This window comes from Jaculus jaculus, chromosome 4 (genome assembly GCF_020740685.1).
Source record: "Jaculus jaculus isolate mJacJac1 chromosome 4, mJacJac1.mat.Y.cur, whole genome shotgun sequence".
NCBI classification, from domain to species: Eukaryota; Metazoa; Chordata; class Mammalia; order Rodentia; family Dipodidae; genus Jaculus; species Jaculus jaculus.
The window spans coordinates 23171966-23199563 of NC_059105.1; the positions used below are offsets into that span (position 1 = coordinate 23171966).

General features: G+C 46.0%; 1 protein-coding gene across 1 annotated transcript; it reads left to right on the forward strand.

Annotated features, from left to right (window-relative positions):
* The first annotated feature begins 12847 nt into the window (after positions 1–12847).
* On the forward strand, positions 12848–24109 carry Cops8 (COP9 signalosome subunit 8). The gene is made up of 8 exons (XM_004662274.2): positions 12848–13005; positions 13677–13747; positions 15151–15199; positions 16338–16470; positions 20449–20556; positions 21371–21433; positions 22490–22537; positions 23185–24109. Exons 1-8 carry the CDS (start codon positions 12928–12930, stop codon positions 23262–23264), a joined length of 630 nt encoding a protein of 209 aa, XP_004662331.1. The 5' UTR covers positions 12848–12927; the 3' UTR covers positions 23265–24109.
* Positions 24110–27598: the final 3489 nt, after the last annotated feature.

The following is a 27598-nucleotide window of genomic DNA, read 5'->3' on the forward strand; positions in this document are numbered from 1 at the left end:
CTCAGACCCCCAGGTGACCCTTTGCTCCAAGCAGGAGGCTCACACCCTCAGGACAGGGTCTATATTGGACATCCAGAATGTCGGGCCAATTCGCACCAGAAATGATCAAAAAATTCATGCTACACAAAATAACCTGATAAAGATGCAAAAAATAATATTATGCAAATAAAGATGAATGCTTGGTAAAGCTGTGGGGTTTGAGACCTGGAGGATAGGGCTAAGGGGGGCTTGGGCAAGAGCTGGGCTCTCTTCCTGGGCACAGTGGGCTCCAGGTGAGCTGGCTCCATTAAGGGACAAGGACTGATCAGTGCATGGAAGGCCCTGTCAGGAGTTTAGCAGTTTGAGGGCTGGAGAGATGGCTTAGCAGTTAAAGCACTTGCCTGCGAAGCCTAAGAATGCTTGTTGGAATCTCCAAGACCCACTTAGCAAGTGTGTAATGTCGCACATGTGCACAAGGGGGCGCACACTTCTGGAGTTCATTCACAGAAGCAGAAAGTCCCTGGTGTACCCATTCTCCCTCTCCCTGTCCCTCTGCCTCCTTCTCTCTCAAAAATAAAATAATAAAAAAGAAGAGAGAAAACAAAAGATTTGCAAAAAGAGTTTAGCAGTTGAAGTTATGCCTGACAGAAAGACTTGCATCACTACAGGGCTAATACCTCAGATCCGTGGCTCTCACTTTGTCACAGTCACTGAGAGTGTGTGGTCACAGCCTGCTTCACTCCTATGCAGCAGAAGATGGGGACCCCACATGTTGTTTCTCAATGAATCCCAGCCTACTGGCGAATGACCAGTTTCTACCTGGGGCCGCTCTGAAATACTATGTAAAAATGGCAGGGCTGGAGCTACGGAGGAGCAGCAGTACTGAAGAGCGCTTGCTGGCGGAGGTGATGGAGTCTTTCACTCTGTATTAGACCTTCCAACATGTTTCTTTAGTATCCACTTAGCATGAATACTGGTGAGCTTTAAGAGATCCCATCCACCTTGTGAAAAGGTTTCATTGCATATGTGCTAACCCTTGCGTGGCTTACAGACTTAGAAAAACATCTGAAAAGGTAGTAAGGCCAGCAGGCAGGAACTTGGGAGACAGTATCCTGTGGGGGTAAGGAGAAAGAGGCGCACATCCTTAAGGTTGTTAAACGAACATCCCAGAGCCGGGGGGCTGAGTTTCCTCCCTAAGAGTTGCTGGTCACGGAGCCCCCTGGGGTCCCACAAACTATAAGGGCTACTGCCACTGCCTGAAGTAGATGGTGAGTCCATCCTGGTGAAGAAACCACACACTTTAGTTGCAGGACATGGGGAAAGGGAGCTGGGATTGAATCGGAAGCCCTCTCCCAGCTGGCTGGATTTTGCAGAGCCAGAAGGCATAGTGCTGCTGCTGGAGAAGATGGAGACCAATGGTTCTGCTCCGGTACAAACTCTGTGTTCTACAATGCCAACACGTCAGGCAAGATGTGCCCACTGATGCCATAGTGGCATGACTGTGATGGCACCACCAACAACCTTCTGCTTGGATTTACGGCCCACTGTGCAGGAGGGAGCTTGCATCTGGTATAGGCGGGACACACACAGCTGTGGCTGGGAAGGTCACAGGCCTCCCTAGACTGCCTACTTCTACGGTTCTGTCAGTGGAGGTGACAGGCCTGTCAGATTGCCTTCTAGCGTTGATGTTTGTGACCACAGATTATTATCACAGTGTGCTAGGACCATAACGCTCACAATCTGAAGCAAAACATGGAGCTTTTGTGGATGTTGTTATGCCTATAAAACCTGGAGCACCTTCCTCTTTGATAAACAGCCATCAGGGCATGTCTTGCTACCCGTCCCAAAGTATGTAAAAAGGAATCACAAACTTTGTGGTTAAAAACCACAAAAAAAGGAGCCGGGCGTGATGGCACATGCCTTTGATCCCAGCACTCGGGAGGCAGAGGTAGGTGGATCGCTGGGAGTTCGAGGCCACCCTGAGACTTCCAGGTCAGCCTGGATCAGAATGATTCCCTACCTCAAAAAAAAAAAAAAAATGGCTGGAGAGATGGCTTAGCGGTTAAGCGCTTGCCTGTGAAGCCTAAGGACCCCGGTTCAAGGCTCGGTTCCCCAGGTCCCACGTTAGCCAGATGCACAAGGGGGCGCACGCGTCTGGAGTTCGTTTGCAGAGGCTGGAGGCCCTGGCGCGCCCATTCTCTCTCTCCCTCTATCTGTCTTTCTCTCTGTGTCTGTCGCTCTCAAATAAATAAATTAATTAATTAAAAAAAACAGAAATTTTATTCTGAGGACCAACCACTCTGGAGGCTGGAATTTCACCATCAAGGAGTCGGCAGGGTCACTCCCTCTGGAAGGTTCTAGGGATGAGTCCTTCCCTGCCCTTGGGGACCTTGGGCATCACTCTGCCTCTGCCCTGTGTCTCTGTGCCTCTTGTTCTCTCACAAGGACCCCAGTGAGATTGGTTGTTGGTCCCACCTTAATCTAGCATGACATCATCTTTATTCAATTACATCAGCAAAAGCCGCTTCCCCATGACGTCACAGTCACAGGTGCCAGAGAGCATGAAGTTGGGGACATTGCAGCCTGGGCAGTAAGCACATAATCATGGCGGTTCTACAGCGTCAAGGTCCCCCCACGGAGAGGAATGGGGTCACAGCGTGCGGGACCTCCATTCCCCACCATGATAGCAACGAGACCTGATAAAAAGCATGGTGCTATGTCTCAGTTTTGTTTTCCAGTCCAAATAAAGCTGACCATTTGCTATGCATCTGTTTGTACATTCTGAGGGGCAGCTCCCCTTTTTTTTCTAGTGAGTCTTTGGCTTTTTTAAACACTTTGGGCCTTGTTTTTTATGCTGAACTTGTCCAAGGCTGAGGCTGTCCTTTCTTGTTACCCTTCTGGACTGAAGGGACCATGGCAGCTTCTCTCATCCCCAGAGCTCCCTAGCTGGGCACATTTTGTGTTCTAAAATGTTGGCAGCTTGGTTTTCGAACTGTTCTGGCAAAGTTTTCCTGCTCCATCTGGTGGCAGGCCATTTCCTTGATCCACAATCGCTGCTTTCAGGCAAATGGTTGACTGTAGGCCAGCACCTCCTCCTGGGCTGAAGGCCCCCATGAGGAAGGCCTCCGCCAGGTCTGGTGGCCCTGAGCCCACGGCTGGACCAGGACAACTGTGGGCACAGCCACCAGAGCTGGCCCCAAACTGGCGCTGTCGCCTCCACAGCTCTAGCTGCTGAGCTCACACTGTCTTCTGCATTATATGGGGAAACCCACTGGCTGCCCTGACCCAGGTTTCTCTTCTTTAAAGCCCAGGAGACACTCCCTGCATGTCCTTTCTCAGGTTCCTCCCTTCTGGAGCCCATCAGATGCTCCATGCTTCCCTCGGCTTACTTGCTTTAGTTCTTTTTGTTTGTTTGTTTTTTGTACACACACACACACACACACACACCCTTCAGGCTGTTCATGGTTCTTCCCATCTGTTTGTTTCTGAAGTTCCTGAGAATATCTGTGACCTAGATTTTTATTAATGTTGTCCATGAATTTTTGATTCTCAATCCTGTTGCTGTCTATAAATGGATGGATTCAGAAAGATTAAAAACATATTCATGTGGGACTGGGGAGATGACTCAGTGGTTTAAGGCTCCTCCTTGCAAATCCTACTGGCCTGGGTTTAATTCCCTAGCTACCCACATAAAGCCAAGGGGCATTCCTTTGCAGTAGCAAGACCCTGCTGCCCCATAACACTCATACATACTTGCATGTGTGTGTGCACACTCCCAAGATCTTCTGGGATTCTTTACATGCTGTTGAAATCATGATTGGATGTTTTTCTTTTTTTTCTTTTTTATTAATGACATCTTCCATAATTAAACCATGATAATTTCCTCCCCCCTCACTTTCCCCTTCACAACTCCACTCTCCATCATATCCCCTCCCCTTCTCCATCAGTCTCTCTTTTATTTTGATGTCATCATCTTTTCATCCTATTATGATGGTCTTGTGTAGGTAGTGTCAGGCACTGTGAGGTCATGGATATCCAGGCCATTTTGTGTCTGGAGGAGCACACTGTAAGGAGTCCTACCCTTTCTTTGGCTCTTATATTCTTTCTGCCACCTCTTCCACAATGGACCCTAAGCCTTGGAAGGTGTGAAAGAGATGTTTCAGTGCTGAACACTCCTCTGTCACTTCTTCCCAGCACTATGGTGTCTTTTGAGTCATCCCAGATGTCACTAGTATCTGAAAATAGAAGCTTCTCTAACCAAAAGTAAGAGTAGCATTAATATATGGGTATGAGCATTAAAGTAAGTGTTTACCAGGCAGTTCGGTGAGCATAATATATGCATCTAGCCAGACACCAGCATGCATTACACCCCCTAGGGCTCATGACTACCCCCTCCTAGGTTTTCAGTATCAGGCACGTATTCCCTCCCATGGAGTGGGCTGCCAGTCCAATTAGAAAGCACTTGGTTTCCCCCATAACAGACATGCCACTATTGAACTCATTGGCTCATTTGGCCTGGCTGGCCAAACTTAAGGCTTGCAGTGTCCACTGTTGTTTATCTCCACTGTTGACTTCTCTCACTTCCCATGCAGCTGCATGCAGTCTAGCTTTTTTCAGCTTTCTGTCAACTGGTCTCCAGGATGGAGGTTTACAACTCAGCTCCAGCAGGATTTCTCAGTGATCTTGCAGCCCAAGCATGTGGAGTCTTCATCACTAGGGTCTTACCATCTATTCCTGGTGGGAAACTAAGAGCCTTGGTGATGGCCTATAACATTTTGGGCCATCAGGGACCTCCCAGGCCAACAACTCACTGGAAGGTATCCTAGACATATTTCTTTCTACCAGGGTTTTTCAAGCAGGGGTCCTCTGCAGCGTGCACATGCTCCTTCCCCTCGTTTATGTGAATTTATTTATTTATGTTTTCTTATTTGGCAACTAGACTTCAGGGTCATCATGAAAAGTTTCTTCTTTGTAGGAGAAACTTTATGGAACCCACTGGTGTGCCCTTTGTCCAGTGTTACCAATAGCAACACCTCTAGCTTAGACCAAAGGCCAGAGATGATGCAGGATGTCAGGAAGTTAGTCATAGGAGTGTGCAATCAGTGAACAGTCACACCTGTTCTGCCTCTGTGCACACAGGAGGGGTGACTCAGGAGCAGAGCTTCAGAAGGCAGAGCTGGAGGAATGGACGTCTACTTCCAGGCCGAGACACCTTTCCTGCATCTTCTTACCTTGTCCGTCACCTATCAGTGACCAGTGCCTGCTTGGGTCTTACCACCTCCCCCTGCCCTGTCTGACCTGTTGGAGCAGGAAAGTGACCAGACTGTTTCTCTGTTTGCTTACAGGTTCATGAACTGAAAGGACCTATCCTTACTGTGCCCAAGGGTCCCATATAGAGACAGACCTGGATGATGGGGTGCTGGGCTTGGGCTGATGCTGTGACATAATGAGGCCTCGGGGGGTTCTGGGGAGGTGAGGGGACTTTCTATGTGAGAGATGTGAATCTTTGAAGGCAGGACTATAGTTGAGGCAGCCTCTGAGATGACTGTGTCATCCTTAGTTATTAAACTATCTCATTGGTGTCATTTCTTCAGTCCTCACAAACACCAAGGTCCAGAGGGTTAGATAAAGATTCTAGAGTTTCCCAGCCAGCAAGTAACAGGGCTCTGACTTCAAGGACGTTGATTCCAGGTGGTGGGTCCTATCAGACAAGAGCCTCCTGGACCTTCAATGGTGGCAGTTCACCGCTCAGGCTGGCCCTCCCACAGCTAGTCGGCTCTCCTGACTTGGGACTCAGCACCCACAGGTTCTGAGAGCTCAAAAAGCTATAGAATGTCATGATGGGCAAAACGTCAGCTTCCTCAGGAAGCCACTTAAGAGCCCCTGCTTGGATTGAGCTCCTGGGCTCCATTCCCGGGCAAGTGGTCTTCCAGCATGAAGGCTGAGGGACATCCTCAGAGAAGCTTCCTAAAACTGCCCCCTTCCTATTGCCCACAGCTCCCAGTGTGCCCACCTATGAATGCTCTAAGGTACAGGTGACTTTCACCCTGGGCCTCCCTCCCACAACACAATGTACACCCCACTCACGTGATCTAAGGATGATCCAAGAAGGGACCTGTGGTCCTGAGAAACCCCGGGAAATTTAAGAGCTCCCCGAAGGCAGTGTCCCAGATTGCTAGTTGAAATGTAATGTTGAAGATGAGGAATTATCTGGCCTGTGTAGAAAAGCAGAGAATGAGCTCCGCGCGGTGACACAGCGCCCTCTGCTGGGTCAAGCTGGGATGGCGCTAAGGTCTCCAGACAGCACCTGCCTGAGGGGCTGCTCCCATCCTCTGCTTTGCAGGCGAGGAAGCTGCCGAGGAGCGCAGTAGGTTGCTCGCTTCCCACTATCAAAGGTGAGATGAGAGGATGGAGAGATGGCTCAGGGGCTTGCAAGCCAAGCCTGCTGGCCTGGGTTCAATTTCCCAAGTCATTCATAAAGCCAGATGGGCATATGTTTGCAACAAGACCCCAGTAAACACACACACACACACACACACACACACACACACACACCCTGATCGGTCAAGGCACTGAGCCGGAAGGACATGAATGCTGCACTGGCAGCAGCCTTGCAGAGCACCCTGGCTGTTAACTTAGTTCCAGAAACGAGAAGCAGGCTCCGCAAGGGGCGAGGGGCCTTGTCCGAAGTCAGGTGGTCGCTGCTGGGGCTCTGCAGCGGGGCTCCTGAGCACGCAGTGGTGAGCTGCATGCCAAGCACACGGCAGTCCTCAACGTGATGGGTCCTGGCTCCGTTTCCAAAACGCTTGTGTTTCTTTTCTTACTGAAGATTCACTTTCTGCCTCTCTGCTCCCAAGTCTAGTTTGTTTCTAGGAAAGTGTAACTCACTCCTTAGACTGAGCTTATTGCTCACATACTATTTGCAAGACAGCTAGGCTGGGGACAGAGGGACAAGTCGATTGGCAGGAGACTCCCATTTCCCCAAAGTGACTGGTGACATTGCTGCAAGTAAGCCCACTGAGCCAAGAAATCGAACTCAGCTCACTTCCAGACATATATGTGACACGCATGGCCTGGAAGGAGAGGGTCTCTGGGACGCAGAAGGGTTCCAGCACAGTCAGCTGGGACTTGGGGAGCCAGAGAAAGTAGAAGGAAAGAGGAGGACAGGAAGTGGACTGTCACAGGAGCAAAACCAATTTTTAGGTTTATTTTTTATTTATTTATTTGAAAGGGTGAAAGAAGCAGAGAGAGAGAGAAAGAAAGAATGGATGCGCCAGGGCCTCCAGCCACTGTAAAAGAACTCCAGAGGCATGCGCTCCCTTGTGCATCTGGCTTACGTGGGTCCTGGGGAATCAAACCGGGATCCTCTGGCTTTGCAGGCAAATGCCTTAACTGCTAAGCCATCTCTCCAGCCCCGGCAAAACCGATTGTGATGCACCTCTGGAAATGCTTATTAAAGACTGGGACCTTAACAAAGTGCCCATACGCAGCACTGCAAGAAATCCATGGTCCCCTTCCCAGACCCCAGGAGGCCCCCTGCTTTTTTGTGTTCATTACTTTCACCTCACCGTGGGGAAGACTCAGCAGGTACAACTGAGTGGAGGGAAGCTGATTTCAGAGGACCCGTGCTTCTAGGCCCATTGTGGGGCAGAGCAATGTGGAGGTGGAAATTCAGGGACAGCTATTTCTTGGTGGACAACAGGCATAGAAATGCTCATGCAGGAAGAGACCAGGGCAAGATACAGCCCCCAGTGATACGCCCCTGGGTCATCTACTTCCTCCATGAGGCTCCACTTCCTAGCTCCACTGTAAGACCATCATATTGTGAACCCATGGAAGAATTAGTCCATTTATTACATTGAGTCTTTGTCACCTGTTTCTAAGGATACCTTCACAGACATACCCAATGCTCCACTAGTCTCCTAGGCATTCATCAATCCAGTCAAGCTGATATTAGCCATGGCCACAATATTTACTTATTTGATTCCACCTATGAAAGAAAAACACCCTTGTTTAGGCCTGGTATGGTGGCATGTACCTTTAATCTCAGCACTCAGTAGACTGAAGAAGGAGGATTGCTGTGAGTTTGAGGCTAGCTTGGGCTAAAATGAGACCCTACCTTGAGGCAAAAAAGAATAAGAAAAACATGCTTGTTCTACTAGCATGACTTCCTGTTGTATGTCCATCATGGCTAAAGGTATTTATCGACCATTTGTGTTCATTTTCCCACTTATGACTGAATTGTGTGTTCATTTAGTGTTTTACTTTTTTGGGTTCTTTGTATGTTCTGAATACCAATTACATGTTGTATAGAAAGCTGGCCAAGGTTTTCTCCCATTCTATTGGCTGACTCTTTGCTCTGGTAAACAGCTTCTTTGCTTTAAAGCTTTTTAGGTTGGATGAAACTCCATTTGTTAATTATTGCCTATACCTTGAAATGTTTCTCTTATGTTTTTCTCTAGTGTTTTTGAAGTTTCCAGTGTTAAATTAAGGTCTTTGATGCATTTTATGTTAGTTTTTTGTTGGCTTCTTTGTTTGTATATTTGTTTGTTTTTGTCAAGATAGGGACTCACTCTAGCCCAGGCTGACCTGGGAGTCAGTCTATGTCTCCTGAGTTCTGGGATGAAAGGCATGCACCACCACACCCGGCTCTGTGGCAATTTTTGCACAGAACAAAAAACATGGATTGTGTTAGCTTTCTACTACATAGATCTCCCCAGGACTGTTTGTTGAAGGTCTGTTCTCCACTGTACATTTTTTTGAATCTTTGTCAAAAATCAGGTGACTGTGGCTGTGTGGATTTATTTCAAGGCCTTCTGCCTTTTTCCATTAGTATGTATGTTTTTATGTCAGTGCCATGCTGTTTTGTCGCTATAGCTCTGTAATACAATTTATTGAACTTATTATTGACAATCTCCATACATATACACAATGTACCCTGATTATAATCCTCTTGAGGGAGAAATTCCCCCACTTCTGGGATGTGTATACTTAAGAAAATTAGAAAATATATAGTTGTCTTTGAGACTGAGAAACTATGTAGTTGGCTGGGGACAGGTTGGGACTCTGAGAGCCCCCACTCTGGAAGTTCAGCCAGAAACACTGTAGCCAGGAAGATGCAATCATGGCTGACTGCTTCTAATGCTTCTCTGTGGGCAGTCTGCAGGTCAAGCTCACCTGTTCTTTCAGCCCTTATTCTTTGAATAGAATTCTAAGTTATTACTCAACTTTCATTCAAAAATCAATCAGTTTAGGACACTTCCCTTTATGGACAGCACTAACATGCTTAAAACACCCCAAATTCAGCCTTCAGTTGAGGTTCCCACTTTTGGGGTGCCATCCATGTCAGTGGATGCTTTCTTGCTTTTCTGATGTTTCTTTCTCGACTGTCTGAATCCTGCATAATAAATCCTATTGTATACACCCCTCTACTGGCCTGTGAGTATCCCCTGGCCTGGAACTGTAATGCTCTGGGCAAGAACTCACCGCTCAAGAGCAGAGCTGCTGCTCCCCTTCTGTTTCAGCCTCTCACCACCCATCCTTGTCCCTATCCCCATCCGCCTCCACAAAGTCCCTTTTTCTTTCCAGCTAGTCCACTTTTTATTTTGATGTCATCAACTTTTGCCCTCATGTTATGCAGGTCTTGTGTTGGCAGCAACAGCTACCATGAGGTCATGAATACAAAGCCATTTTGTAATACAATTTAAAATTGAGTTTTGCCTGGAGAAGAGAGTCATCAACAGATTAAATCAGCAATTAAGTACACAACTGTCCAACCAAGCAACGATGTGCATACCGGTGCAATGGTGGCATGTCTGTTATGGGGAAAACCAACTGCTCTCAGATCAGATTTGAGCCCTGCTCCGCAGAAGGAAATTCATGCCAGGTGCTGAAAACCTAATCAAAAGCCTATGGATTGGAAGATCATGGGCCTTAGTGGAGAAACTGCTACTGTTGTTTGGTAGAACGGATATGTTAAGCTGCCCTCTAAATATTTATGTATTGCCCATAGGCTAGAGAAGCATCTTTTTGCAGACAGTGGTGACTACTGGGGAGACCCAAAACTCATCAAAGTGCTGAGAGTAAGTGACTGTTGAGTACTCAGCACTAAGTTATTTCGATCACATTCTCCAGAGCTTTGGGAGCATTGTGCAAGAAGAACTTAAGAGCCAAGGGATGAGGAGGCATGGTTGCAATGCTGCCTTCCAGCCGTGAAGTGGTTGTTGTATCCATGACCTAACAAAACCACCATGACCTGCACAAGACCTGCAAGATCGGCCCTCGGCATTTCATCGAGGATGACGGAAGAAGGACAAAAAGAAAAATCAGATGTTACTATTCTCTCAGCATTGCTCTATTTGCACAAAGGCTTGTTTTGGCTTTTAGGGGTCTTTCATCTTTACACATGAACTGTAGGACCTTTTTATAGTTCTGTGAAAAGTGTCTTCAGAATTCTGTTGGGATTGTAGCTCAGTGGGCTGAGGATGTAGTTTAGTGTCAACTTGAAAAGACCTAGACTCATCTTTTAGGGATTATGTAGATTACGTTAGCCTCTATGCTCATTTGTGAGGGATTATCTTGATCAGGTTAAAGGAGGTGGGAAGACTTGGAGGGATCCACAGTTTCTTGAGCTGGGCCTGACTTGCTAAAATTCTTCTCTCTTACCTACACCTGTTTTTCCACAAACATCTTTGGCCCCTCCTGGGAGGGAGATCTCTCCTAGGATTTAAATCTAGCTCTAATATGGTGGTTGGTCAAGTACAGCCCCTGGAACTTGGTATCAGGGCCAGCTTCTTCCTGAGACAGCCCCTAACCCTAACCAACCAGCTGTCCCTCAGGTTCACCTGAGCCAGAAGACAGCCCACCACCATAAGATTATAAATACCTTTGCAAGGGGAGGGCATACTTTCTGAGCTGCCTGATCAGTTGGGAACTTCCAGCTGCTGGTGAGTTTCCCTTTGGCTGGGTCTAGAGGGGAGAGCCACCCTCCAGCCCTTACTTTCCACATGGCCTTTTTACCCCACTCTAACTCCAGACAAGGCAGTTCTTGGAACTTTCTTTTCTTTCCTCTCCATAGTTTTCCCAGGGCCTCCACATGGGATCTCAAGCCACATGGGTACCTTTCCTTAGCTTTGTCCTTCCTTCAATAAATATAATAATTTAATAATTATCCTTCTCAGTCTAATTTTAGTCAATTCTTTAATTAAAATTAGAAACAAATCTAGAGTTTGGGGTTCAAGGACTTTCTTGAACTCTGAGCACCCCATTACAGACCCACCTTGACTGTGGTGGCACTCTTCCATGGACTGGGATCCTGGATTGTATAAAAAGGAAAGAGCTGGCTGAGCAACAGCAGTCATTACTCTCTGCTTCCAGCCTTTCTGTACCTTTCCCACCATGGACTATAACCTGGAACTGTAAGCTGAAATAAACCTTCCCTCCCTTAAACTGATTTTGTCTGGTATTTTTGTCCCAGCAACAAGAAGTTGAACAATATATGGGGATTCCATTGAAACGGGCAAATAGGTTGCAGGAGCATCACATGCTAAACTTTAACATCTAGCTATTCAGATTTATGCAAATGATCTTGGAATCCTACTGCTCATTCTCTTCCTTGTAGCTATTTATAAAAACTTTTGTTTTATTCCTCCAAAATTTCTCTAGTTATGCTAACCATTAACCGTTCTATCTAATGTGTGCTCATTTTCCATCTCTGTAATAGACATAAAGAGATCAGACTTATCCTGGCTCACAGTTTAGTTTCAGGATACAGTTGGTTAGCTTCATTGTTTTTTGATCTCGTGGTGGGAGCTTGCTCTGCTCATGGCCCACCTGGTAGTTTCCATCGCTTCCCGATATCAACAACCTGCGGGTTAAACCTTTAATACATGGGGTCACTGGGGGAATTTAAGATCCAATGATAGCATAGTGTTAATTACATCAGGGACTTTAAAGAGTTTTATCTACAATCTTTATCTTTACATTCTACTTAAGGCATTATCAAGTATAATCATTTCCAAAGAAAACTCACAGTTCAGGGAAGAGCTTGGAAGGAGTGGGTAGGTGCCAAGAAGACCAGGGAAGTCAGCTGACAAGGCTGAGGCTCGCTCACGACAGGGCGGGAGATGTGCCACCAGGGTGGCAATGTGGAGCTGCAGTCTATGGAGACCAGAAGGATATGCACAAGGTAGCTGTGGGGAGGCGAAACCTAGACTTGGCGCTTCTCGCTTCGCAAGAGTATCAGGCCTCAGAGTGGAGGAGGCAAATAGGCATTTCAAAACACAAACGCATGCCATGTCTTGAGCGGCAACTGTGCGCAGGGTAATGCGCAGACTCCGGGAAACCACTTTGGCCAAGCGCGGCTGGGTTGAGTTGCAGAAACACATGAGAATGCAAAGGCAGCATCTCGCTGTGCGTCCACAACAACTTTTGTTTCAGTTATTGCTTTCACGTGTACTGGATATCCCCGGCCCCTCCTCCCCCAAGGGAGAGCTCAAAAGCACCCAAGCTCCTCCCTTCCGGAGAGGCCACGCGCTCACGGACAGGTTTCCACCTAGGCCTGTGGGGTCCTCCAGAGCACCGAGACGTGGGCCAGAGCGCCCGCATCCCACAGCCAGTCCTGACGGGTCTTCCAGAGCACCGAGACGTGGGCCAGAGCGCCCGCATCCCACAGGGAGTCGGGACGGGCCTCCCAGAGCACCGAGACGGCAGGCCAGAGCGTCAGCATTTCACAGCGAGGTCGATTGGTTCCTCCAGAGCACCGAGACGGCGGGCCAGAGCGGCCACCTCCCGCATCTCCCGCGGTAATTCTGAGGACGCTGTTAACCCAAGGTGCGCATGCGCACTTGGCGCCGACGGTGGCCTGTACGTCATCGCGGGCGCGACGCCCCGAGGGGCAGTTTGGGGTTCTGCGGTCTGGAAGGTGCGGAGGTGATACTGGCCAGGAAGATGCCAGTTGCGGTGATGGCGGAAAGTGCTTTCAGTTTCAAGAAGCTTCTGGACCAGTGCGAGAGCCAGGAGCTGGAGGTAGAGGCCGCGGGCGCCTCCCGGGAGGGACGTGGGCCGCGGCCTGCCCGGTGCCGGTTTCCAGGGTAACGGTGAGGGCGCGGGCGGGCGGCGTGGGCACGGCCCGCTGGGGGTTGGCGCCGCTGTCGTGGCGGAGCCCGTGGGCCCCGTGCGGTCAGTGCCCGCCTGGTCACCGGCCGAGCCGGCGCGGGAACGCGACCCTGCTGGCTCAAGGGACGGCGGCCCCGAAACTGCAGCTCGCGAGTGGCCACTCAGACACCTGCTGAATGAATGAAGATTGTACGAGGAGAGAGACGCCTTTGCAGCCCAGCCGGGGGTGGATGGGTGGGGTGTGTGTTTGTTTTCTCTGTTCTCCGCTCACTTAGATGTCCAGCAGTTTTGTTGTGATGGGCTGATTACGCCTAAATTCAAACCTGAGGCCTTCCAAATTCATTAGCTTTTTTTGTTTGTTTGTTTTGTTTGGTATGTGTAAGGAAACTGATACTCAAAGGGAAATAAATGACAGCTGATTTCAAATCTAAACTTCTTGGGATTTTAATACTTGTTATTTCTCCAGGCTGCTTTGTATATCTGTAATAGTGCTATAACATCGACTTTTTAGGATAACAATAATATTCCTTCTTTTGTGGAAGCATACACACGTTTTGTTTGTCTTATTTTTGGCCCTCTAGGCTCCTGGAGGAATCGCAACACCACCAGTGTATGGCCAGCTTCTCGCTTTGTATCTGCTCCACAATGACATGTAAGTACCTTTACCTGAGGCTAAGAGCAGCAGCCTTCCCGGGGCTAGGCCAGAATTACTCTGCATTGAAATAGACCACAACACAGTGAGCTGTGTCTTCTTTAAACTTTTTAGGGCTATTTCTTACTGAGTTGCAGTAATGATTTTTGGGTGTGTGGGGGGGGGGGGGATTCGAGGTAGGGTCTCGCACTAGCCCAGGCTGCAATTCACTTTGTAGTCCTAGTCTGGCCTCAAACTCAACGGCAATTCTCCTACCTCTACAAAAGCGTGTGCCACAATGTCTGACTAAGCTGCTACTTTTAAATACGTTTGTTTTATATTACCCTCTAAAGAAAAAGTTTAAGTTCATTATGAGAAAATTGCCCATCACCATTAACCTTTCTTTAAAAAAGAACCTCATGGGCTGGAGAGATGGCTTAGCGTTTAAGTGCTTGCCTGTGAAGCCTTAGGACCCCGGTTCGAGGCTTGATTCCCCAGGACCCACGTTAGCCAGATGCACAAGGGGGCACACACATCTGGAGTTCGTCTGCAGTGGCTGGAAGCCCTGTCGCGCCCATTCTCTCTCTCTCTCTCTCTCTCTCTCTCTCTCTCTCCCTCCCTCTCCCTCTCCCTCTCCCTCTCCCTCTCCCTCTCCCTCTCCCTCCCCCCCCTCTCCCTACCTCTTCCTCTGTCTGTCACTCTCAAATAAATAAAAATAAACCAAAAAAAAAAAAAGAACCTCATTAATACCCTCTGTTAATTATCTGTGTATGTAATCAACAGAGCAAAGGAAGCTGATCATGAAAGTTAAGAAAGCCAAGTGGAATTCATTAGCAACTTGTGTGAGGTTTCCAAAAGACCCTCCTGTAGTTCTGTGATCATCTGTTAGGGAATCCTGATGCAGATTAGTTTTAAATTCTCCAAATTCTTTTTTTTTTTTTTTTTTTGATACCTTTATAGAAACTAAGCTGAGCTTTTTAGTACACATACAGAGATTGTGTCATGTTTTGTGGTCCTTTATCTTGTTCTTACTCATTTTGGAGGCTCTGTGCCCACTGGGAGCAAGGCTCCTAGCCAGAAAAGCATCAAATATTTCCTGTCAGGAAGTTGTCAGAGCCTTTTAAATACATACATATATTTATTTTATATCTGAGTTAGTGATATTCAGATATGAATGGCAACCTTACGCAGTATGTTTTTAGTGTGGATTGCCTTAACTTTATTAAAATGTTGCCATGATAAAACTCTTTGGTCCTTTTTATTTAAAAACCATTCTTATTTCCCCAGAACAGATTCACATAAACTAGATTTTCCTGTGCATTGTCTATGGTGTTTTAAGTGTTTGTTCATTTGTTTGCATTTGGGGCCTAGTCCTTAAGTATTTACAAGATAATTGTCTTTCTGTTGATGTTTGTATAAATTAGGAATAATGCAAGATATCTTTGGAAAAGGATACCACCTGCTATAAAATCTGTAAGTATTCTTGAAGGATATTTTATTGCTTTAGTATGATAGTGGCATTTCCTTAACTGGCAAGCTCTTAACAGTTGTTTTCTTTCCCATGTCAAAGAGTTGTTAGACTAACAAAACCCTTCAATTCTGATGCCTCTGAACTTTTCCTGACACAGTGCAGGAGTCTGGGGTCAACTCCTGCTGGTCAGATTTCTTGAGGCTTGTCTTGAAAACTTGGCCTGACCAATTAACAGCTGCACAGGCTGAGGTGGTGATTTTCAACAGACTTCCTTGGTTTCCTGTAATGATTTATTTTGACACTAGTATTGTTTGTGTGAACATATACAGCATTAAGATTAGTTTTGCAGATTGCTTATTTTGGATGGACAACTATGTGAAACAACCTGACAGAAGTTTCTTGGAAAGTAGATGAAGTACAATTTTAATTTCAGCTGATTCATTTTTCTTTTCCCTAACATTCTGTTTAGTAAAAAATCCCTTGGATTTTTGTCAAATAATGAGGTATATAACTTCTACACAGAACTTCAGTGCTATGGAGGAAACTCTGCTTGGGCTGTAGTGTACTTCTTGTGACCTGACAGTGGTGTTAGCCCTCTTGCTGTTAACTTTTGTCCTCACTAAATGAGAGAGTTTGTTTGGAGATTCTTGCAGGGGAGCACAGCTACTCGTATACCCTTGACTGAAGACTGGTCCTCCTCTATGTCGTCCTCTTTGACTGACCTTTGGTTGGGATGCACATGGAGTGGAGAGGGAGGAAGGGGACACCCACCTAGCCAGCCAAATCAGCCCTGGCAGTCAGTGGGGTGACAGATGTCGCAGCCAGACCACCCAGTGTCAGCATCTTTAAAAGTAAGAATACTCGAGAATTAGTCCTCAGGTTCAATTCTGAAATATTTTTGGACTACTTTCTCACACTTTAATTTGCTACTGTGTAAAGATTCCTATCAGTAAATACACAACTATTACACACGACTACTCACAGCATTTAAAACCTTTTAGAAAGGAGAAAAAGAATTCTGCCTCTTAAAAAAAAAATGCCGATGGCTCACAGGTTGTGTCATTTCTGGTATTTCATTTGAAGACATGATCACTGGTAGTTACCAACTGAATACTCCAAAGGCATTAATATTTATTTCAGGCGAATTCTGAACTTGGGGGAATTTGGTCAGTAGGACAGCGAATCTGGCAGAGAGACTTCCCTGGGATCTACTCGACCATCAGTGCTCACCAGTGGTCTGAGACCGTCCAGCCAATCATGGAAGCACTTAGAGGTACTGCCCCTCTGTGGTTAAAATTGGCATCAACAAAACATGTTCCCTAAGTGCTGGGGGGTTGCCTAAGTTTCTGTGTGTTTTAAAGTGCATGTTTTCTGTTTGTGGACTGGTTTTCAGAATCCACTTGAACCTAGATCATGATACCCATCTTATATTCATTGAGAGGATCAGGAGCCAAGGGCTTTGTCTAGTCTAGATTGAAATCACTCTCTTGGCAGGACAGTGGTTTCTTTTTTTGTTTGCCTTTTTGAGTCACAGTCTCACTGTGTAGCCCAGGCTCTTCTTTACCATCCTGCCTCAGTCTCTCAGCTGCTGGGATTATAGGCATGTGCCACCACATGAGGCCTTGTTCAAGGGTTCCTTCCTAGTAAAATGAAATCTGATAGTGATCTAAAGTTCATGGTGTGTGTTAGTCAAGAATTTTTACTTTATTTATTTATATATATATTTTTTTTTTTAGTCAAGAATTTTTAAATCCATGTATTTGAAAAAAGAGACTTGGACTTTGCTATTCCCTGCTTTTAACAGATGTTCTATACAGAACATGAAATTTCTAAAACTAATTCTTTTGGTGTATAAAGGCTCAATTATATTTTACAGATATTTTATTTACTTATTATGAGAGAAAGAGGCTGATAGAGAATGAATATGGGCATGCCAGGGTCTCCTGCCATTATAAATGAACCCCAAACCTGTGCGTCTGGCTTTACATGGCTACTAGGGAATTGAATCCTGGCCATTAAGCTTTATAAGCAAGCACCTTTAGCCACTGAGCTGTCTCTCCAGCCCTCAAATGTATTTTTAAGTGCTCAGAAGATGACAGGCTAATGTGGTTGTGCTGGCACATGACAAGTCTCTTTCCTTTCCTCCCTTCTCCCACCCCTGCATTTGCTTCTAGTCCTCTGATCACTTGCAGACGTACACAGCTAGCTCTTTCTATGCTGCATACACTCTTGTTCCCTCATTTTCATTGTCAGCCTGCCTTTACCATGTTCTTCCTGCTCTGGTGGGTGCTCTTATGGGAAGAGCCGTCAGCTGCACAAAAGCTGATGATAAAGATTGTCTTGAAGATCACCGTAATTGACTCTTCAGAACAGTAAGACTGTTATCAGCATAAGCAGAGCGGCGTAAATGACAGATGTGAGATGTTCCTTTACGTGTGAGTGACAACGAGCCGACCTGCAGGGCAGTCGGGGTGGCGCAGGCGCAGGCTGCGCAGCTGTGATGGGCCCCAGTGAGGAAGCAGTGTGCTGGTAGGCTTGTTCAGGCTTGGGTTTAGCCCGATACTTACAGCAGTGAGGACACATTTCAGTGGACACTGGGAGATGATAGCAGCCCAGCAGACTCTTGAAAGGCTACAGAGCAGAGCATAGCTTGCTCTCTGGCGCTCACATTCTGGTGTGGTCTCTTGCTGGGGTGACCTGCCAGTGCTTCTTTCTTCATATCTGAAATGGGGTGACAAATACTCCTTAGTTCAGGTGTTGCAAGTGAATTAAGAGGCATAAACACTTGTCATTTAAAATACCTCTGAAGATCCACATCCCTCCACCTCATCCCCTGGCTACTTGGGAGGTGGGAGAGGGGTGACAGGCCCACCATGCTGTGGTAGTTTGGGGAGGCTGTGTTCTACTAGCACAAAACAACTGTCTGACCTGACCTAGCTTTCTCCTGCAGGTCTCTGGAGCCACCAGCAACATCTCTGGAAGGTAGAGCCTATCCCGCAGTTACAGTGCAGAGGCCCAGCATGGTGGTCCTGATTCTTAGGACCACTCTTTGCTAGTCTCCAGTGGCTGCTTCATACAATTGCTTGTAAACGAATTGCATGGGGATAGGGCCGGGCTCCCAATTGTGTGTGTCGTCATCTCTAATCGCAGCAGCTGGGTAGCCGCAGGACTCCTTCCTCCTGGCTTTCACTTTGTTGGGTTTTCTGAGAGAGAATGCATAGCTCTGATTTGTTGGGCTTGTAGAACTGTGGACTCTGAAGCCATTGCTGGATATGCAGCGTTGTTCTGTGTCCTCCCCCTGGCCTGGAGAACTGCAGGGAAGGAAAAGGGAGGAGTCTGTACAGAGCTGGAATTGTTGGAGCTGTGTTGTGGACCTGCTGTTACAGAAGTCAGAGTGTGGTTTTCATGTAGCAGAAGCTGCCTGCTTCTGGTTAGGGAATTTGCTGTGGGATGACTGCCTACTGACTGGATAAAGAATGCAGTGATGGGCTAGGGGCAGCCAAGACCCACGTTTTAGAAAGCCCAGATCTGGGTTAGCTGCCTGGATGTGTTTAGTGTTTTTGAAATGTGGCAGTTTCAGTTTGCTCATCGTTTCTAAGCCCTATCTTCCTGCTTTGGGTGGGTGGAGACTTCACCAGTCCCACTCAATGCTGCTCTTTCACCGAAAGTGTTCTCTGTTAAACTACCATGGTTGTCAACTGAGTTCGGTCATCCTTCTGCCATGTTTGAATGTGTTTTGATGAGGTCATGCCTGCACAACTCTTGAGGACTCACTGTCATAGTGACAAGTCAAGATGGAGATGGAGAGCCATCCATGCTGAGTTTGGCAGCCTCTGATGGGCACTAGGATGTAGATGGAGAGCCACTCATGCTGAGAGTGGTAGCTCAAATGGGCACTGGGACACTACCATCCTTTGTCAAGCACCTGTGTTCTCCCTGCTCTCTTTGTCTTCCACTCACATGTGTTACTGTTCCATTCTTTGCTCTAACAGTCTGACCAGAGTATTTGAACTAAAAAAGATGTTCTCAAATTGAGGTAGACTTGCCTGATTAATAGAGTATGCTGAGCACTTCTAATTGTTCTTGCTTGCTTCTTCCATTGCCACCTTCATAGAAAAGTTTGTGTACCTCTGAGATGTTCTAGTAGTCTGCTGGAGGTTGGTGGAGAGCTGCAATCTGAGGAGGAAATGAAGGCATGTGACTGAGGTGGCAGTACTTAAGGACTGAGGAAACAAAGCCAAAGACAAGGGTCTTGCCCTATTTTAGTCCTAGTGGCACCCAAGCCTGTGTTCAGCACGAAGCTCACTGGAGATGTAGGCACTTTGCAGGACATGAAGAAATGAATGAGAGCCCTCTCCGTTAAGGGGCTCAGCATATAACTGAGAAGAGGTTGGAACAGTGTATGCTGTGGCTGCCAGAAGATTGCTTGGTAAATTCAAAACAGGAGTAGTTAATGCCGCAGGCTTAGAGAAGGGCAGGGACTACAAGGAATTTCAGTGTGGTGGGACAAGTGTAGACAGACCAGAAATAGTAGCCAGAGGTGGGTGTTTCGTGCTCAAGAGTGAGAATGTGTAGGACGTGTCTAGGTTGGACGATGTCTCAGGAGCTGCACTACTTACTTGGTGTGTCCCAGGAATCGAGAGAGGTGAAAATACTGCAAGGGGGGTATCTTAAGTGTCAATTTGCCTATTAACTATGGAATATAAAATTCAAAATGCTTCACTAAACATGTAGGCTCCTCAAGGAGGAGCTCATGTGTTACCAGAAGAGCACAGAGCAGGAAAATAGACTGGTTTGGCTGAGAGTTAAATAGTCTTACTGGATTTATTTCATGTGGGTGCCTAAGCATGGAGAAGATCCCAAGTGCCATTTCCAGGGAAGTCTGGCTGGTTGCCAGGCAGTCCCCTGTGAAAACAGTCACTCAAGGTTTGGCGGGGGGGGGGGGGGGGGGGGGGTGTTGGATCCAAGTTGACACAAACTTGGAAAGCAAGAAGGGGATCTAGTGATGAGGTTTTTTCCCTCCAGCTCCACGTGTCATCCTACAGGAGAGATCCTGAGGACAGCTGTGCTTTCCAGTCCATCCTAGTGTTTGCAAGTGAAATAGAAGAGAAATTTAATATCCCAGACATTTTTTAAGATTTGAGTCATGATGGTAACCTTTTTCCATCTTTATAACTGTCATTGCCATCTGATCCAAGAGTTTCTTTGAGGTCTGTTATGTTGGTTCCCTCCTGCCAACCCTCTCCCACAGATGCAACAAGGAGACGTGCCTTCGCCCTCGTCTCTCAAGCGTACACCTCAATCATTGCTGATGATTTTGCAGCCTTCGTGGGACTTCCTGTAGAAGAGGCTGTGAAAGGTAGTTTGTGCTTGCTTTACCCAGAGGTTGACAGTTCCTTCTCAGCAACTCTCAGAACAGGATGTGAGTCAGAATTTAGAAGCTGTTTGTGTTTTAAGAAGGTGATAGGAAACATGTCTTGTGCACCTCCAGCAGGGACTTGAACAACCAGCAGCCTGTAGTCAGTGCTGGACTCCTTAGGTACAAAGCATGCACGAATGTCTGAACAGCTGCTTAAAAATGCACTGTAATGACCTCATTGCCCACATTTAGAAGTGCTTATTTCACCCCTGCTTGTAAAGACGATCTCATCCTTGCATCCTTTTCAGCTTTTTTTTTTTTCTGTTCTTTCTCACCCATTCCTAAGTCCACATATAATTGTTACCAGCATGAATCCCTGCCCACACTGTCCCTCATGCTTGCCAAGTGGCCCAGGAGAAAACAGTTCCTTCATCTTGGACCCCACTTCCTTGAATTGTGACAGACATGTGAATGGATCCCTGTGAAAGCAGCCATGTTCATTGTGTGATGGGACAGTGACAAAGGCATCACAGGAGTTTTCCTGATGTCTGTTTTAATATTGATTAGGTTCAAACTTTATAGAAAACCAACCATGTGTTAGTGATTAAATTGGTCTCAGAGTAAATTAAGGCTCCAATGTATTTTAAAAGCATTACAAAACTGAGAGATCTCTGTAGTATATCTTTCTAGTGAAAACAGACATCGCAAGTTGGACTAAATATGCAGGTTTCCTAGGTAAGCGAGGCAGGGCCAAATGGCAGATCTTGCTGGTGTTGGTCTAGTTTCTCATCTCTGTGTGCGTCTGTGCTTCCAGGTATATTAGAGCAAGGATGGCAAGCTGACTCCTCCACAAGGATGGTCTTGCCCAGGAAGCCAGGTAAGTGGAAAACTTCACCCTTCCTGTGCATTGCACTTGGGTGAGACTGCTCTTTTCAGGCTCCCAGGCTTGTCATTTAGTTGTGGGACATAAAATATCTATTAACAATGGAACTCACATGCTAAACACACATTTAGAATAAAGATACTTAGAGGAGAGAGGAGCTTGAAGGTTACCTAAATTTAACTTTAAATATTTTTATTACATCAGACTGTTACATGTAAGTGTTTTGACAATTGCATCTAACTATCCTTATTAAAATTTAACTTTGGGGCTGGAGAGATGGCTTAGCAGTTAAGGCGCTTGCCTGCAAAGTCAAGGACCCAGGCTTGATTCCGCAGTATCCACATAAAGCCAGATGCACAAAGCAGGGCATGCATCTGGAGTTTTCATTGCAATGGCTACAGGCCCTAGCAGGCCCATTCTCCCTCCCCTGCTCCTCCCTCCCTCACCCCCCCCATAAATAAACTTTACAAAAAGCTTAACTTTCACTAAATATTACTCTTATCTTTTTTTTATGGAGCCATTTCTTATTGTGCATATCCGTTATATCTAAACGGTGGCCATTAGGACAATTGGGTTGACTTCTCTAGCCTTCTTTGCAGGACTTCAGTCCTGTGCTCTGTCCTGTTGTGTCAGTTTGTGTTTCTAGCCCTCCTTTATCTTGCCCTTCAAAACGAGCCAAACTCCTTTACTGCTGATTCCCCAGACTACCTTTTTTTGCTGGCCATTGGAGCCAGGCTTCATACTCCCATTATCAGTCCTCCTACAGCCTCAGTGTCCTACACCTATGCTGAACACCTCCAGCTGCGACCTGGAGCACAAGTGAGGTAGTAGACCAGTGCCTGAGGCTCAGCAGGCGCTAGTGACACAGCACTGCCGTTGCTAGTGGTGAGGAAAGGCAAGTGTGAAGAGTCCCGTAAGATGCAGAGCAGCTTGTTAGCACCAAGGTCCAAAACTTCATAGAACAGATAACATGCGGTCTGCTCAGAGCTGGACAATGACTTAGGCTGGTTGGGTTCTTAACTTTTTTTTTTTTTTTCTTATTTTGTTCAGTCACAGGGGCCCTGGACGTTTCCTTCAACAGGTTTATTCCCTTATCAGGTACATGTATTTTCATATGCCTATTTTAAAAATGTTTCATTGTTACTGATTTATTTTCTGTATTGTGTGTATTTTATCCTTAGTTCTAAGAACCAGATTAAAATCTGTAAGTTTCTAATAATACACTTGGTTAAAAGGTTGAACTAAGGCCACCCTGTAGCTTAGCTGGAACAGTAACACTCTTGCCCTGGTGACAGAGCTTGCCTACCAGCATGCCAGGCCTTGGGAGCTTCTCCCTGTGTTTACTCAGAAGCCCAAGCCTGGCTAGCATGCAGTCCCTGATGCTTGACTCCTGGATTTTTTGCTGCTGCTATTCACTGACAGTAACACTCTTCTTGGGTGGTATGTGACACATGCAGTGAACCAGATCTGTCGAGGTTGGCCAGAAGAACTGATCTGAAAGATGATGTGTGTTACACGTCTTCAGCCTTCACCCAGCATGCATTGGTAACAGCAGTAATGCTGGATTCGTTTGACTGGGGAAGCCATACTCACAAAGTGAGGACTTTGTGGCTTGTTTTGGAAACTGCCTGGGCCTCATGATTATGTCTAAAGTCAGGCAGAGCTGAGAAATCACCTGCTTGTTAAAGACATCAGCAGGGCTGAAGCGTTCTCATACGAAGTGTGTTTCTCTCTCATCCACACAGAGCCTGCCCCAGTTCCGCCTATCCCCAATGAACAGCAGTTAGCCAGGTTGACAGATTACGTGGCTTTTCTTGAAAACTGATGTCGCCCTTGGAATCCTGCACACTGACAGAGAAATGTAAAGCTTTTATTTTCGGTTTACTGAATGGAGTGAGCATGTCAGCATTCTTTACTGAGTATGTGATAAAATGCATATATAATATAAAGTATATTATATATATTTTGTCCTTAAAACATGCTGAAGAGTTGTTGGAACAGTTCTCATTTTGTACTGTTTAACAAAGAACTTGTTGGCTCTCATCAGTATTATGCAGGTAGTTTCTGTTTCCCAGTGACTCACTTCAGAATCTCCTGCTTTGTGTAGAGCAGGGTCGCCACGGCACACACCACACTCCCATCCACACCACTGGCTGCTGGTTATAGTGATGTTTTTTGGGATTTGAAAAAGACTTCCCAGAGACAGTGCCTGACCTGCCAGGGTTGTGAGGCACACTCTGGAAAATGTTCTTTTCTACTCTAGCGATCACTAATACAAACAGAAAGGTAGCTGAGGAACAAACAGACCCGCTCCTGAGAAAACAAGTTTGTTAACACTACCTTCTTGGCAGCCTTGGCAGCTGTGCCGTGGAAATGTGACTTGAGGTGTTTGGGGGAAGTATCCAGAGCTAATAGTTTTCCCAAAGAAGGGAGAAGTTGAGTAGGACACAGTATTTGAGGAGCTGTGACAGCCTCCTGCTGCCTGTGGGCTGCTTATATCTGTCCCTTAGCTTAAGTTGTGCCGTTTGAAGACATGCTGAAAGAGGATTTTCATTCTGTGTAGCAGCCCATTGAATATTTGAAGTTGTTTATTGTGTCTTCAGATTAAAACATCCCTTAGTTCATTTATTCTGCATTTGTTCAATAAATATTTAATTGAATTCATCTAAAGACGTTTCTAGAAATTCTACTTTTGTGGTCTTTCTGTGGACACATTCTAGATTAGCCTTGTCTTACAAGATAAGAATTTCTTAATTAAGTAGAAACCACTTCTATGTGACTCCATGTAGTGATGACTATGCTATTCTTGCTTCTGTTTTTATTGTCTCAGTTTTTTAAAATCATAATTAGAAATGTTTTGTAAATTACAGTCTTACTGGAAAAAATCATGTTAAAATTTGTCTTCAGAGTATTAATAACAACAATAATGATGCCAGTGTTTTAAATGAATCACCCAGATACCAAGTCTCCCATTTTTAATACCAATCTGATCTTGACCCTGGCTTCATTAATGGGATTGGTGGGATGGGGCAGTGGACTGCGGCTGTGAGCAGAGTGAAGGACATGTCAGTGTTAAGCATGGCATTGTCTGCACCACAAAACAGGGATGAATAAAGAGTTGTGCAGTGACTTAGGGTGATGGCAGCTATGCATGCAGACTTGGCTTGTATTTCACACGCAGTAACTGAAGGAGAGCAAAAGACAAGCAATGGTTCCCTGGGGATGGACACAGTAAGCCTTGACATACAGAATGAACAGTGGCTCCAGTGTCTTGAGTCTGCATTGAGAGTGGCGTGTACACTGAGGCCAAGGGTTGAGATTACTAATGAGGTTTCATAGTTAAGTTTACAAAGTAATCTTATGTCTTCACTGATAAAAGGGTCATAGAACAAAATTAGTACATATGTCATATTGCTAGAGGTAAGTAACCTTAAATGTGACTAGGAAACTTTATTATAATTTACTTTGTGAATAGTATTTCCTACCTCTATCCAAGTGAAGAGGCCTTGAGTGATTATTGTGCTGTAAGCACAAACTGTGGTGTTTATGAATTCTGCTTTCAGCTAAAAGAAGTGAGAATCTCAGAATAACAAGTTGATCTGCTAGCAGTCTCCAAAGTAACAAAAATTTGAACTTGAAGGTAGTTGGCCAGGTTACACTGAAAAACCCTTGTGGGATAATTCCACATAATAATCAATGCAAGTAGACCTACGTCACTGGCACAGTGCAGTCATGTGTTGGATTAAGTAGCTGTAGCTACCGAGCCCAGGGTGACAATGGATCACAGTGTTCAGCACCCTGCTGGGGCCTATTAGGGTCATTGAGTAAGCATTCCCCTGCCTTGGGACTGACACTTCCTACCGTAAGTCTGAAAAACTACCTCAGCAAGATTGGCATGTGGCTTCCTGTAAGAACCAGCTCTGCCCTGCAGCTTTGGATGGCTTGTCCTTGATCATGTGGCCTGCTGTGAGCCTGGCTCTGTCCTGCAGCCCTGGGTGGTTTCTCCTTGGTTTTACTCACTCCATGGGTCAATGCAGTCACCCATGTCAGACCACAGGGAGAGAGAACTTGGAGCCAGACTAAAATCACCTGGGTCCACTTTTTCTTAACCTTTCCAACAGTGGGGCAGGCAAGCCTGATGTGACAATGTCTTAAGCATGCAGTGCCTGCCATCAGTTTGCTGTATGTGTACATGAATGGTTTGGGTCTTCTAATTTACATATAATCAACACTACAGAACAAGCTAAACACCCTCTAAAATGAGCTAATCCCAGACGCTGGGGAACTTAATTGACAGATTGGTCAGCTTCCTTCTAAGCCACGTGACAGAAAGTAAGTGGTAGAGGTGGTACTGAGTGCATGTCTCTGCTCCTGAGTTGTAGAGTGTTGAGGCTGACTCGCTGTTGTGCCCAAAGCAGTGAGGATGCTGGGAGCTAAGTTCAAGAGAACTACAAAGAAGTTATGCGCAGCCTCTTCCTAGGGCCGTATGCAAGATGCTGGTTTTGAAGCCCCCTTCCAGGATGCAGTGAGATCCAAGCTTTGCTAAAGACTGGCAGCCTGTGAGATTTGGACACCTTCATGGGCCTAGGGTGATAGAAACGGAAACTTGGAAGGGTCAAACCACCAACTGTTGCTCCGTTGTCAAGACTAGGAGTCAGTCATCACACAGGTGGGCTGGGTAGGGCAGGTGCATGTAACTTGGCAACAGACAGTAAACTAGTAAAACTACAACTGAAGGTCAGATCAGTGTGACGTTACCCTGAATTGCTGAAGGACACTTGCATGTTAGAAATGTATGTGGCATATACCCATCATATACATCATGGGATGTCAAAGAGAGAATGCTGCAGAAAAGGCAGTGCTCGCCCTGAGTACTTCTAGAACTGATGTAAAAGCTCAAAACCTGCAAAGTAATGCCAAGAAGACCACACTGGAGACCACCACAACAAGCCATCAAAACCAACAGTGTACTAAAAGCATGTGGGCATGTGGTGGGCATTACCTTCAATAAGGCCAAACAGCGAGGGGCAGTTTTGGAGTTGAAATCCAGTGTAGATCCTGGCCATTATTTCAACCTGAATTGTTCAATTTCAAAGCTCAGAAAAATGTATACTAGAAAGTGAGTGGAAACAGCAGTACTTGGAGGTAGGAATAGTGGCTAATAGAACAAAGCATTTTTGGAGATCAACTGCTTTTAATGGAAAGGTTGCACTAGTTTGCTGCTGTAGCCTTTGTATTTAACAGTATAAAACATGAATGCATCAGCTCATAGTTCTGTCATTTGATTTTCAAAATAGGTCTCACCATGCTAATATCAACATATCATTAGAGCTGTGTTTTTTTCTAGAGATTCAGGGGTAAACTAGAAGCTGTTCTTGCTGCTTGGGGTTAAGAAAAAAAAAAAAAAAACCACTCATTCCTTGGCACTGAGTTAATAAACATCAAGATTTACCTCCAGTGGCACACCTTCAGAAAGTCTCCCAACTGCTGAGAATAAAGTATGAGGGGTAATTACAAACACGTAAGGCTCTGGGGTACGCTTTACATTCAAGCTAACACCTTCTACCCCTGGCTCCCATAAACTCAATACAACCTTATGATGCAAAAAGTCCCCACAATGTCACTCCTAACACTTAAAAAGTCCAAAAGTCTCTTCTGAAATTAAAGACAATCTTTAACTTTGAGCCCTGTAAAATCAAAACGCAAGTTATATACTTACAAAATATGCCACAGAGTAAACATTCACACCTCAAAATGCAGGCATAATAAAGGAAAAATTGGGCCAATTCAAGATAGAAAACAACCCTGGAACTCCCATGTCCAGCATCTGGGATCCATGATGAAGTCTCCAAAGGGATTAATTAACTACTCCATTTGTGCTAAAAAGTTCATCTAAGCCAGAGTCAGCAGCTTTCCTTAGCAGCTGCCCCATAGTCCTGGTAATCTCCAAAATTCTGGTGGCTCCACTGCAACCCATGGCTTTATCTTCACCTCCTCATGCCATGGTCTTACAGGGTCTCCATGCAGGGACTTCACCCTTGCCCATGGCCACCTGCAAAACTGGAGGGGTTTTTTTGTTTGGTTTGGTTTTCTTGAGGAAGGGTCTCTCTCTGCCCCCTCCCCCCCAGCCCAGACTGACCTAGAATTCACTATGTAGTC